General features: G+C 47.4%; 1 protein-coding gene across 1 annotated transcript in view; it reads right to left on the reverse strand.

Annotated features, from left to right (window-relative positions):
• Window positions 1–3,229: 3,229 nt before the first annotated feature.
• Mocos (molybdenum cofactor sulfurase) overlaps window positions 3,230–14,100 on the reverse strand; it is a 46,820-nt gene continuing 35,949 nt past the window's right edge. Inside the window, exons 12-15 of the mRNA XM_005355732.3 lie at window positions 13,269–13,374; window positions 10,168–10,306; window positions 4,617–4,721; window positions 3,230–3,388 (exon numbers count right to left, since the gene is read on the reverse strand). Coding sequence (XP_005355789.1) covers window positions 3,278–3,388; window positions 4,617–4,721; window positions 10,168–10,306; window positions 13,269–13,374 — 461 coding nt within the window. The 3' untranslated portion in view covers window positions 3,230–3,277. The remainder of the gene's footprint in view (window positions 3,389–4,616; window positions 4,722–10,167; window positions 10,307–13,268; window positions 13,375–14,100) is intronic.

Here is a 14,100-nt window from a genome sequence, read left to right on the forward strand (position 1 = left end):
GCGTTTGCTGATACTTCTGGCACTGCTGTGGCATCCGCCAGGCTAGGCACCAACTGGCCTGAGGCAACGTGCCTTCCACCACAGCCACCTAGCAAAGCTCTGCTCCAGCTGCCTTCTAGCCCCAGCTGCATTTGTTCTGGGTCCAAACTAGTGCATGGAGTGGAGCAAAACTCAGGGAAGCAGGCTTGCTGCTCTGCAACCACGGAAGGGGCCTCACTTAGGGAATTTGGGCGTTGTCAATCTGTCTGGCTACTTCCTGCTGAGCGGGGACACTGCATTCTTGGGCGTATTTACTGCATATTACTGCCATTTTCCAGCCACGCTCCGACTTGGGTCGCGGCCACGGGAAAAAGGCAGATCGGTGAGAGCGTGGCCCTGCGGCCCTGCAGGGCTGTTGCGGCCATGATGGCGGCTGCTGCTGCTAACACTGCACTGCAACATTTCTGGAGGTCTTGGTAAATCAAATCACATGCTAGCCTCATTTAAATCTCTAATAAGTCCTCAGGTTCTCATCCTCTGTGGAGACAAAAGCAGAACCTCTTTTTCAAAACATCAAATCCTTAAGCCCATATTTAAAGTCAAAATACCTTTCTTAGCAGTTCCTAGAATCAAATGTCTTTCTCCAGTCCAGAACACAAAAGACAACACAACCAACATCATGCATCTGTACACATTTATCTTTTTAAGCTATATACATCCTTTTTTCAGCGCCTCAGTGAAGACAGGATTTCTCTGTGAAACATTCCTGGCTTGACCATGAATTCATTTTGTAGACCAGGACAGCCTTGAAATCACAGCAGTCCATCTACCTCGAACTTCCAAGTTATGTTAATAAAGGTGCGCTTTTACCCAGTTTGTGAGCTTCGGGCAAGGGGGCTGGAGGTTAAAATGCACAGACACACACAGACAGAGAGACAGTGACACGGGCCATCCTTGAATTCACCAAGAATGCTCCCTTTTTTGTGTTCAGGGGCAGATTATATAGAGATAGCCACGCCCCAGCCAAACCCACCAGAAACAACTCTCCTGCCATCAGGAACTCCTGAAGGTCTCGTGCTCAGAACAGCTGTAGGCACTCAGATCAGGGGATTACAGGAAATTCAGGATCTGGGGGGTCTCACTGCTCTCAACACCTGAAGGCCCTTGAGGCCAGAGGCAGTTGTAGGTAAAAGAGGGCAGGTGATGGCACTGTCCTGTCCATCTCTACTGGACCTCCCTTGGCTTCCCCCAGACTAATCTCACATCTCATTGATGTACCCCTGTCCTTGGACTGCTAATCAAAGCAGTATCGTGTTGTGATTGGCTGACACAAACCACCAGACCCTCTGAACTTGTTCTGTTAATGCAATGGGAGGTGCAACTGGGGAGAAAACCACACTTGGGTATTTGTTCTTATGCTTCCTGTACCTCTGAAGCAAAGCCCCTTGCTAGTAAACAACAGTGATCAGAATGATCAGAGAGTAAACTCTAGACCTCAGCCCCTCAGATCTCAGCCCCTCAGGCCTCAGCCCCTCAGATCTTAGCCCCTCAGACTTCAGCCCCTCAGATCTCAGGTCTATCACTTACCAGTTGGAAAACCTAGATCAAGCAACTGACCTTGGCCTCCGTTTTTTCATCTATAGAGGTGAGACTAGTAAACTCCTAATAATGGCCTTCAAGAGGATCACACTGTTCTCTCCACCTGCTTAGAACGTTGCCCACAATCATGAGTCAGCAGTTTAGGACGCAGCTCCAGTTTGATCTCTGCTAGGTTCTACTCCCATCTTCACTGGGTAATTTCGCCTCTCTGCTTATCTCCACGGGGTGTTTGGGATCTGTGAGGCGTGCAGCAGAGTGCTTGCTCACCCTATTCTTTCACAAACATTAGCAAGTGTGACGCTGTGGAGAAGAGAGCTTGAGATGTGCAGAGGCACACTCTCTAGCTGGGCAGGCTTGTGTAACGTATAAACCTACTCCATTTTATAAAATTAAAACACCATTGTGCACCTGAAATAAATCCAACACAGCCGTGATATATAATCTTTTGAGAAATTACTACACTAAGTTTGTTACTCTTTCAAGAATTTCAAGATTTATATTTATTCATGAGAGGAGGCTCATAATTCTCATAAATAGCTGAGAAATATGAGCATGACATATTAGACAGCTGAAAAATATACTCGGGACAAAAAATAGTATAAATAAAAAGATTCAGTCCATCAGAAAAATGTAGAAGTCGGTACATAATCCCAGTATGCGAAAAGCAGAGGCAGGCAGATCCCCATGAGTTCAGAACTAGATAAGTTCTAGGCCAGCCAGACATACACAGTGAAACCCTATCTAAAAATAAAATTTTTTTAAACTAAGGAAAAAAAACAGAAATTTTAAGTGTGAACACACATACATAAGTAAATAAATAGATAGATAACTAAATGCCTTCAAAATATATAAATCAAGCTGAATATGGTATGGTGGTTCATTCTCTTGGGAGGTGAGGACAGGAAAATCAAGCCAGCCTGAGAGATAGAAGCCCTGTCTCAACCCCTGCTTCCAGAAATATATAGAATGAAAGCCAGGCAGATGCTCTCTAGTTGCTGACAGCCTGCTGACCTTTTGCAGTGTTGAAATGTACCCAATAAACTTTGTGGTTTGGGTTTTTCGAGACAGGGTTCCTCTGTGTAGCCTTGACTGGCCTGGAACTTGCTCTGTAGACCAGGCTGACCTCAAACTCACAGAGATCTGCCTGCCTCTACCTCCTGAGTGCTGGGATTAAAAGTGTGCACCACCATCATCTGGCCCAGTAAAACTATTTTTAAAAATGGGGCCACGAAAATGCCTCAGCCGATAAAGGCACTTGCCACCAAGCCTGACACCTGAGTTTGATCTCCAGAACCCACGAGGTAGAGAGAACCAACTCCCACACAAATAAAAAACAAAAACAAACAAACAAACAAAAACTTCATCTCCTGAGTATCATGAAAAAATTTCATTGTCTGCGACTGTTCAATGTTTGGACGTGAGATGTGGGGAGGTCTTTTTAGGTGTGGGCAGCCCTGATAAGCCTTATCTGCAGCCCTGATAAGCCTGGTCAGTGCCCACGCGCAGAGGTCAGGGAGCACGGGTTAAGAGTTTGTTGGGTCTCCAAAGGCAGTGAGTGGTACTCATTCTAAGACTAAGTTCTACTGAATCAAGTCACAGGTCTCAATAACGTAGACAACAATGTGAAAAGAAACTTTAATGCTTTCTGGAGAAGAAATGTTAGACGATAACGCCCGGGTATTTCTGGGAAGCAGGTGAGTCAGGACACTCCACGCTCTTTCAGCACGGGCAGCACCTCAGATCCCACCGACAAGAAACAGGGAGAGGATATATCCAAGGACGCGTGCATCAGGTACACACCAAAGTTCACCTGTGAGAGAGGCGATGGTCACAAGACAAGCCATTTTATTTTGAAAGTTGATAAAGTCATTTGCAGCTTGCTTTTAATCCCAGCGTTCCAGAATGCAGAGGCATGTTCATGTGTGTAGAGGTGCACACGGGTGCATATGGAGACCAGAGGACAACCCTGGCTGCTGTTTCTCAGGTGCCATCCACATTGCTTATTGAGACGGGGTCTCTCATAATCTGTTACTCACCAGGTAGGGCAGGCTGGCTGAAGAGCCCCTGGAGTTTCTACCTTCCCAGTCTGGGATTACAAGCATGTATCAAAGTGTCCAGTTCAGCGTGTGTGTGTGTGTGTGTGGGTGTGTGTGGGGGGGTGTGGGTGAGAGAGAGAGAGAGAGAGAGAGAGAGAGAGAGAGAGAGAGAGAGAGAGAGAAAGCTCTTCAGCTTGCAAGGCATGCATGCACTCTACAGGTTGAGCTATCTCCCCAGCCTATAAATGTATTATTTATTTGAGCCTCACTGTAATCTAGGGCAACTACAAACTCTCTATGTAACCATGGATGTCCTTGAGCTCCTTTAGGGATCTAGGAGTTATCACCATACCCTGCTTCAAGAATGCTTTAATGACTGAAACTCTTCACAAAGTCCTAACAGAAGATACAAAGCTAAACATAAATGTTTCTAGTGAATCAGTATATCAGACACTCAGCTTTTATAATCAAGACTCTACAACCGCAACCCTGAGTCTTTTACCCCCAAGAAGATGAACTGCTGGGCTAGGTATCATGAACTTCACCGAGCCCTCTCAGGAGATCCTCTACCCACGGAGCCATCTGACCTTTTAATGAGATCTCTGTGGTGAACAAAATAGTTATCAGGATAGTAGGATTAATGTTTTCATGTGGTGGTAGGGATGGAAGCCAGATCCCGGTGCGTGCTAGGTGAGTGGGCTCTCTACCACTGAGCCACATCCCCAGCCTTGTTATTTTTATATTCCTTCTATATTCAATAAGATCTAAGAACATTAAAATGCTTATAATAAAACAGCAACCAACACAGGATGAGACATTGGATGGCAAGGAAAACAACAGGAAACCAGGAGCAAGCTAGGGACGTTGACTAGAGCATTGGGAGGGTACAGCAGCAAACCCTCCACTGCTGAAAACTACTCAGCACTCCTGTCAGAATAGTTATGTGCCAATGGCAGGCCAAGATCTTAAAATGGGGCTTCCAAGTTGGGCACGCATACCTACCTTTCTCCCCCGACTCTCAGAAAGCTTCTGGAAAACATCTTGGTTCCGCTGCCCTGTTTGCTGGTCAATACATATCATCTGACACCTGTGACAAGGCCCCAGGACCTGGCAGGAGAGAAGGGAAATGCAGTGAGGCCATCACGCTTTGTATGGTGGAATCACAAACATACGACCAACCTCTGAGCACAAACGCAGCCCCTCTTTGCAGCATTTCCTGGGAATGGACCATCTGAGGTTGCGGGCTAAAGGCACAAGAACAGCGGAGACAAAGAAAGGAGCAAAAGACAATCTTGATGGTTCCTAGAAGTGGGAGGAATCTGAGGACGGAAAACACTCAGAACTGCAAAGACAAACAGAAACCACCACTGAGCCAGGCTCAGGGCACCAACTATGCACACAGAGATTTAACCTACAAAGGAAGTAGAGGTATAAACACAGAATCACAAGCAGGGATTTGTCCACATAATGCTGACAGTGTGGAAAACTTGTATATTAGACATCACACGGTACTGAAGATAACACATCTATGTGATGCTTACCACAAGAATTAAAATTAATCTACAAGAAGCTGGGGGCGTGGCTCTGTGAGTTAGGTGCTTGCCCACATGCATGAAGCCCTGGGTTCCAACCCCAGCCCTGCATAAAACAGGTGTGGCAATCCACGCCTGTAATCCCAGCATTCAGAAGGTGGAGGCAGAAGATCAGAAATTCAAGTTCATCTTCAGCATGACAATGCTTGCCTGAGCTACATAAGACTTTTTAAAAAAAAAATCATAAAGGCCTTGAAATAGAACGGGGGTGGGGGGTACTTGTATTCTGTAATTGAAGAAGCAAGCAAAGTCTATGTGTATTTTCTATGTGTCTACAGATACACACGCCTACATACCCAATACAAAAATAAATAAAATCCCCTCCAGCTGCTTGGCATAGGTCATATGGTATGAGAGGACTCAGCAGTCATTGGCCAGAGCCTTTACCACTTTCATAACAAGAGGGGAAAGACATCAATATTAACAGCAAGTTTACATCTTGGCAGTGATGAGATTGCTCTTTTACTACACATGCAAGATGCAAAATGGCTTTTTTAAAAAGACAGAATCTCCGTACATGAACTGAACTCAAGAGATCCTCTTGCTTTAGCTACCTGAACAGCTAGGATCACTGTGTCAGTGACTGGGTTTTCCCCATGGCTGTTTGTGCCTCTGCTTATTCGTGGGTCAGTATGGTTCGCCGAGGTTAGAAGCACTCACTGATGCAGCTGAGCCCTGGCCTGTGCTATAGTCTGCACTCTAGCTGATGGGCATCCATCTGCTGGGAAATGGTGTCCGTGTGGTTCAGAGCTCCACATTCCCAGGCCCTGTGAGTGGTAGAGGGTGCTGGAAAGAATAGCAGGTGCTCACAACATCAATTAAGATACATTTCCTCATCCAGCAGCTTATCTGGATGTGTCCGGGAGTCCAGACACTACTAGAGGGATGCCAAGCCCAGGCCCCACACACCTTCATGCTCAAGTGGGAGCACCCACTGCTGGGGATGGGGATCCTGAGACAGGGGCCAGTTCAGCTCATATGGAGACACTCTCAGCTACCCTGGAAAACAGTGTCTCCCACGAGCTGGCAGAAGGGATGCCAGGGACTAACAGGAGCCACCAGAGCCAGGTCCAGACAGCTTCTCCTCACAGACAACACTTTGCATCAAAATCTCATCATTTTGTTGAAAAGATCCTCAGAAAAGTTTCTCAGGTGGCAGGAGACATTTGCCAGATATTCTTTTATAAATACATATGCATCCATACACAGTTCCTTTTTAAGCCTTCCTTAGTTTTCTTTTAATATGTATCTTTAAAAAGCATTTACTGTCATAAATGCCTGTTGAGAAACAAGCCAAAATATAAGCCCGTGCAGAGTCAAAAAGGGGAAAGTCACAGTCTTCATCTCCCCTGTGGTAAACAGACAGCAGCTTGGGGAGATCTAGGTTCCTCTGGGAGACTCTCCTGCAGACTCGTCTATGAGAGACTTTCTAGATTGGGCTAGTGGGTGTGTGCTGACCCACCCTAAATGTAGTCATCACCATCCCATGGGCTGTGGTCCCAGACTGAACAAAAGCCACCGCTGATCTCCAGCATCCACGCTCTCCTCTTCCTGCCTGTGGACTCTGCGTGACCAGCCACCTCACTCCTGTTGCCGTCTTTCTCACCATGACAGACGACACCCTCAAGCTGTGAGCTGAAATTAAATCTTCCTCGCTTGAGTTGCTTTTTCAGTGACTACAGCAATCAGAAAAGGAACCCATCCAACCTCTCCATTCTCAGAGACAAGGTCTGCTACATGGCTGACGATCACCCCAAACTAAGTTCTACACCCAACCCTGCCTCTGCCACTTTGTGGGAAGCACACTGACATCTGAGAGGCCACCTGGGTCCCCTTCCATGTCAATACAGGAAGAACTTCCTCTTCCTCCTCCTCCTCACACTTCACAGTTCTCAGGGTGAAAGCTTGGTCTGTCTGAGTTCATGTTCTTAGCTCTTTGAAGCCATGAAACAGTTCCTAATGACTCAGCTTCTGTTGTGCTATGAATATAAAATCCCCCACCTGGGGAGCTATTTTGGCACATTGTGGTCTCTTTACGATGTGGAGCTGCTCTCAGGAAGTAGTCACTTGGGGGCAGGGCCTAGAGCTGGCCCTAGCTTTTTGTTCACTGTTTCTTGATTGGCCCAGATATGAGCAAGCAGCCTCACTGTTGGCACCACATCTGAGAGCCATTCCCATCCCCCGCCCCGCACCATGGAGGACTGTAGCTACCCTGAAGCCATGAGCCCAAATAAACCTTTCCTCCCTCAAGCTGCTTCTTGTCAGGTATTCAGTCACAAGAAAAACAGCCAGTATGGTCTCGATAATTTTTAGTGATGGTCTTGATGCATACGAGTCACCTACTTGGATTTATTCTTTTTTTTTTAAAATGGGAACCAAACCTGAGCCATCTGAAAGGGCAGTCAGTGCTCTTAACTACTTAAGTGGTGTAGGGGGTCCTTCTGTTTGTGTGTTGCTTTCATTGGTTAATGAATAAAGAAACTGCCTTAGCCTAGTTGATAGGGCAGAACTTAGGTAGGTGGGGAAGACAGAACTGAATGCTGAGAGGAAGAAAGGCAGAGTAGGGGAGAGCCACCATGGAACAGCCAGAGTCAGACATGCTGAATCTTTGTCGGTAAGCCACTGTCATGTGGTGATATACAGATTAATAGAAATGGGTTGAATTAATATAGTAGTTAGCCAGTAAGAAGTTAGAGCTAATGGGCCAAGTAGTGATTTAATTAATACAATTTCTGTGTGGTTATTTCAGGGCTAAGTCAGCGGGTGGCCAGGATGAACAAGTGGGCCCTCACTGCAACATTTAAACTATCACTCCAGTCCCTATTTGGAATTTTAAGGATCGGTTTCTCTGAGTGAGGTTGAGCTAATGTGTATAAAGTAGTGATGACTTAGTGGCATCCAGTTAAAAGCTACTTTCTCAAAGAGATGCTCCAGTCCCTTAGCAACTGCCATAGTGCCCACTGCCATCCACAGACGTGTCTTTATTTTTGGAAGGCACAGAACTAACTGTATCTTGTCCTATTTCCTGTTTACTGACTACACTGTACAGATGTGGCATCCTTTATTTAACCTTGTTAATAGCTCTGTACAAGCCTAGTCAGAATGTTCCCTAATTTTTTTATGATATAATCATACTTTAGTAAGTAACCTGACCACATCTCTTTGCACGCTTGCCTCAGGGTTGCTGTTAACAGTGGTGGTTTTGCCCCACTGGGGAACTAAACCTAGGGTTTTGCTCACACTGGGCTAGTGCTCTCTACCACTGAGCTACCTCCCCAGCCAGTGCACGGGCTTTTCTATGCAATAGCTTTCTTCAGAATGAAATTACTGGGTCAAAGAGCATGCATAGTTTAATTTCAGTTTGTTTCCATACATTAGAAATGTTGACTATAAAAGGCAAAGCATGCTGAGATGTCACTCAGGAAGGTTCTTCATGCCTTTTCTATGTGTGGCCCCGAGCCTCTGGGGAGACACGGGTGCTGCTGTTGTTAGGTGGGCTTCTGATAGTGAGCCCTGGCACAGTTTTCTTATCCCTCCCTTGTTCCTCCTTCCTCCCTTTGGTCCTCCCTCCCTCTCTCCAAATATCTCACGAGGTATATTTAGCACCTACCTTGGTGCCCAGCAGACTGAGTCAGATCAGATGTTTCTAAAACAGTGGAGATTCAGTGATGGAGAAAAGGAAGAGAAGAGGAGGCCAACAGACAGGACAATGACAGGAGAGACACTGCCAGAACCAGGCTTACAGGAAAGAAAGGAGAATGGCTTTCGAGTTGGTAACTGCTCAGTAGGAACTTCCAGAGTTCATGGGTAAGAAGGATCACCAGGCCTTTTGTGTATCCCCCGCCCCAGGCCTGAGGTCCACTGATGGCGATCTTTTTACTGTTTTTTCTGGGTGTCGGACTGGTGTTGCATTGAAGCACAAGCCTGGGGACACAGGTAGTCGTGAGACAGTCCTGTTACACCCCTGCAATTAGTAGGATCAATTCGTACCCACTGAAGAGCTGAGCGCATTGCCCACCAGTGAGCCATCCTCTGCAGCCCCCAGCTAGCCCTTATCGCTCCTGTCTGAATTCCCAACAATGGCTCACTGGACACTGACTCCACCAGGATGCTTTAGGTCCCAGAGCAAGCTGGGAAAAAGGCAGACATGATCTACACCCTCGTCGCTCAGATGTTGCAGGCAGCATGCTGAGGAGAATCATATTGCTGAGGTGACCTCTAAGCCAATGTTCAGTTGCAATACAACAAGTAGAAGGGGCAACAGGGCAAAGGCCTGAGGCAGGAGACTGGAGGGAAGACCAAGCTTACAGGCAGAGAGATGAGCAGGCTCAGAGGCAGAGCTCATGAGTTTGTCAGTCATGTGAGGATGAAGATGCAGGACGCGGTTTCCCTTCCATCTGTCATGCATTTAAGACTCCTGCAAAGGCTTGGGAGCTGAGAGCAGATGACAATGGGTCTGCCTCTAACTATAATCCCTTCCCCAGCTGCCATTAAGGGCAGAAGCCAGAAGGGAAAAGAAATGGGAGGGAGTGGAGGTGAGGCAGGAGAAGAGAGGGGGGAGGAAGGAAGAGAGAAGGGGAGGGTAGAAAGAAAGGGGAAGGAAAAGAGGAGGAAGGAGAAGGAAGGAGAGGGGAGAAAAAGTAGACTAAGAAAGGAAAGGAGGGTGATGAGGAGAGAGAGGAGGGAAGGGATAACAGAGAGAGGAAGGGAAGGGAGAGACAACAGCAACAAACCATTAAGGGGTCACTAGGCTTCTGGGTCCCCCCTACAAGCTCTATGGCACTGGGAAGCCCAGCATCTTTAAAGAGGACACAGCATTCCCAGAAAACAGACTTAAGCCCAAACACGACACACAGAAGATGGTAAGTGGAGAGAGGGGTACCTGCCACCATCCAGCTCTGGAGTTGAGATCAACAGTCACTGCAGCCTTCGAGGAAGGAGAACCACCTCCTAAAACTTACCTGGAAACGCAAGGAGCCGACGGAAACCTCATCCCATTCCTCTTCTTCAAAGGCCCTCGCTCCCTTGGTGATGATGTTGGCACGGAAGCGGGAGACGAGATCTTTCACTGAGAATGGCACCTCTTTTCTATGCTCGTCACTGTTAAAACAGACCAAGAAGGGTAAGCGGAGGGAGATGCCGGGTGCCCGCACTGTCGTAACAGTTCTACACACTTCACACTCCAGCTCTGACTATGCCTAAGGCCTAAATAGTCACAAAAAAACTTCTCTCAGGAGTGTAAAAGCAAGACACGCCCATCTGTTAACTGTTAGACACGTCCACAGCCCTTCCCTAGGATAAGGTCCCACCTCCAGGGAGAAGCCCATAGGAAGCAAATGGAAGACAAGTTTAGCTGAAGAAACCTGATGAACAGAATAAAAGTTAAGCCTCCAGAAAACACCAGTTCTATAACATGGGACAAGACATAGACAGACAAAGATCTTCTTAGCACAGAGACCACACTCTCTAACACAGGCCGGAACATAAGAAAAAAAATATAAAAGATCATAGAGGAAAATATCCTTTGTTTAATGAGACAGGATCTCCCTCTGTTACCCAGTTTGGCCTCCACTATGCCTTGGCATCCCAAGTACCATGATTTTAGCCTATACCACCAGGCCAACTCATATCATTCCTGATTGAAAGTTTTGTTTATTGCCATGAGCATCTACAAAATGACCTTCTGGGTTCCCATACACCCAGTCCATTCAGAGGAATACACTGAAGACAGTTCTTAGGACTTCTCCGACACAGGAGCACACACTGTGTTAAATCAAAGGATGAACAACACTGTCTACAGTGAAAGAAATCTAAATAAGGATGGCTTCAGTCTGGTGTGGTCCCTACCTAATCTGGGGGTCACTCGGGTGCATGCATCTGTAAACTTCTCTGTGCTGTGGGCTTGGGGTTTTTTTTTTTTTTTTTTGCACTTTGTATACTTCAAACAAATTCCTAGAATTTCTAAATTGGAATATTCTGGGACGTAGCAGGAGACAGTCACTGAACATGGTAGAATGTGCTCTGGGGATAGAGCTGAAAGGCTGTGGGGTTGGCGTGGAAGAATTGTGACATCCCTTCAGAATGGCGGGGGTCGCATATGGAGCCTGGGATTGGGAGATCTAAGCCTAGCTTCACTGCAAGCTGTGAGTAGCTCCAGCAGCGGAGAGGACTACAGTTGGATTTACTTTCAAAGTTGGTACAAACTCCTTTGGGCTTTGTGGAAGGGGAGGTTTCTTCTCTGAAAGCTATTGTGTTACCATGCAAATGGAGGATCAATCTGCATACAGACACTGAGAAACACTGAGGCCTGGCTCAGTCTCTGACCTATGACATTTTTCGGGGCCAGCCAGCCTTGCTCTACTTTAGCTGGTGGGAAGCATATGCCCTGTTGGTAGGAACTAGGGCCACAGCAAGCCTGTCTTCTAACCTTCCACATTAAGGACCCGCTCTCTCCTGTTCTGGATGTCTGTAAGAAGGGTTCCCTGGTTCTGAGAAAATTCAGAACACCAGAAACTCCAAAGCTAAGTCATAATTCTGCACCCGAGGAAACTTGGTCCATGGCCAAGGAACCCTATTGTGTATTCTCTCAAAAGACTAGAAACTCCGATAGCCAATCTTGAGGGAAGGCCAAGGAGAGTCCCGTGGCCCCTTTCAGCTGTATGTGTAGGTGTTCAAGGTGAGAACATGTGTGCACAAGACCACACGTTCCATGATGTGCCGGGAGTACACACCTACCTCCCTGGCCTGTGTCCACCAAGGCCTGACAGACAGCTGGATGACTTTCCCTGGCTACCAGGCCTGCATTTCCTCTAAGGAAGAATCCCAAGAGGTGGGATAGTATCCTAAAAGTATCTGAGCCCTCGGAAGAACACTGGGGGGAGTGAGCCGCCAGGGACACTGTGTCTGAAGGTGTATCTATCTTACAAACAAAAACCTGCTTGTGGTCACACTCAGAATGCTTTTATAATCACTCCTGTGTGAAGTAGGGCGGGAATCCTAAGAGACAGGGGCAAGAGGAAGATGGGCGATGAAATCAGGCCAAGCTGGTAACAAATTAAAACAAGGTGTAGAAATAGAATAATTAAAACCAGAGCTGGGGGTTCTCTGTGTTTCATGAGAGTATCAAGAGAGAGGCCATGCAGATGCTATAGTCTTGACCTTCAATGTCCTCCAAAGCCCACAGTGGAAGCTGGATCCCCATCATTGTCCCACCAGAAATGGTGAAAGCTTTAAGAGGCCCAGACTGGGAGGTGTTTGGGTCACTGGAGACGTGTCCTCAAACGGAACCGTGGGTGTCCCCAGCTCTTCTCCGTTCTCTCACCATGTCCTCCTCCACGGGGCCGCCAACATGACTGACACCCCAGAAGACACACATTCTCTTGACAAGTTGGTTGTCCCAACCTTTGCTACGGCAATGGTAGGCTGTAAATGAGAGCTCTCAGAATTATTAACAGGGACTGGGGCTGAGAAAATGGCTTAGCTGGTCAAACGCTGTGCATCTGAGTTGATCCCGGGCAGGCACACACACACATAGAAAGTCTTGCTTGGCGGCCCCCACTTGTAATCTCAGTGCTGGAGAGGAAGAGACAGGGGGATCCCTGGGACTTGGTAGTTGGCTGGCCTGACCTAATCAATCTGTGAGCAAGGTGGAGAGTGACTGAGAAAGCAGCCTAAGAGTGATCTCTACCCTCCACACCCAATTGAATACAGGTATACCCTTGTACTAATATGCACACATGTGTGTACACACACACACTCAATTTAGAAAGGTAGGGATGGATGGATGGATGGACAGAGGGAGGAATGAAAGAAGGAAGGAAAGGAAGAATGGAGGGAGAGAGGGAAGAAGGGAGGGAGGGAGGGAGGGAGGGAGGGAGGGAGGAAGGCACACAAACAAGAATTCCCCCAAGTGTTCGCTGACTTCACCAGGCCTCATTTCTCAACTGTAACTGAAGGGTGTAGACTCACCAACTCCCAGATCTTTCCTTCCCAGGTGGGTACCAGGCCCCCCAAGGGCAAATAGTTATACATGTCTCTCCTGTCCCCAGGGAAAGGGTCTAACCTGGCATTCAGCTGTTGCTGAAGCTCCAGAACACTCGATGTGTTCACCAGCAGATACTGCGCCTCATTCACCAGGGACAGGGTGGCAGCAGTGCCAGGAGACTTCCCTGAAAGGGAAGCAGGGAAGAAAGGTTGCTGTCCAGGCAATGCTGGTGCCTCGCATCCCCAAGGCCTGTGGTTTATAAAGGCAGATGCCTTCCACAAGGGAAAACATCAGCACTGGGGAAAGCGAGACTGTTCTAAGCATGGCTCAAACCTTTCCAAAGACAGAACAAAGAAAAGTCATGCGGTTCATGCATGAGGACCTAAGTCGATGCCCAGCACTCATGTAAAAAGCCTCCCTCAGTGGCACCCGCTTGTAATCCCAGGGCTAGCCATCCCAGAATATGCTAGCTCTCTGCTTCAAATGATCCAGAGAAGATAATAATAAAATGTGGAAGTGAATTTATTCTGACCAAGAGTTTTGTTTTTGCAGCAGAGTCTTGTTACACAGTCCGACTGGCCCCAGGTTCCCAATCCTCCTGCCTCTACCTCCCCAGGTCACAGGCATGTGCCACCACACTCAGATTCAGAGACAAATCTTGGAAGCAACAGTGCAGGGCTGGAGTGAGTCCTGCCTGCACTGGTTAAAACAAAGAGGCTTGCAATGTATACAGGCTTACAACTTCCATCAGTTATATTCATATGTGTGTGTGTGTGTGTGTGTGTGTGTGTGTGCGCGCGTGTGTATGTGGGGTGTGTATGTGTGTATGTGGTGTGTGTGTGTGTGTGTGTGTGTGTGTGTATGTGGGGTGTGTATGTGTGTTTGTGGTGTGTGTGTGTGTATGTGTGTG

This window comes from Microtus ochrogaster, chromosome 18, assembly GCF_000317375.1.
Source record: "Microtus ochrogaster isolate Prairie Vole_2 chromosome 18, MicOch1.0, whole genome shotgun sequence".
Lineage (NCBI taxonomy): Eukaryota > Metazoa > Chordata > Mammalia > Rodentia > Cricetidae > Microtus > Microtus ochrogaster.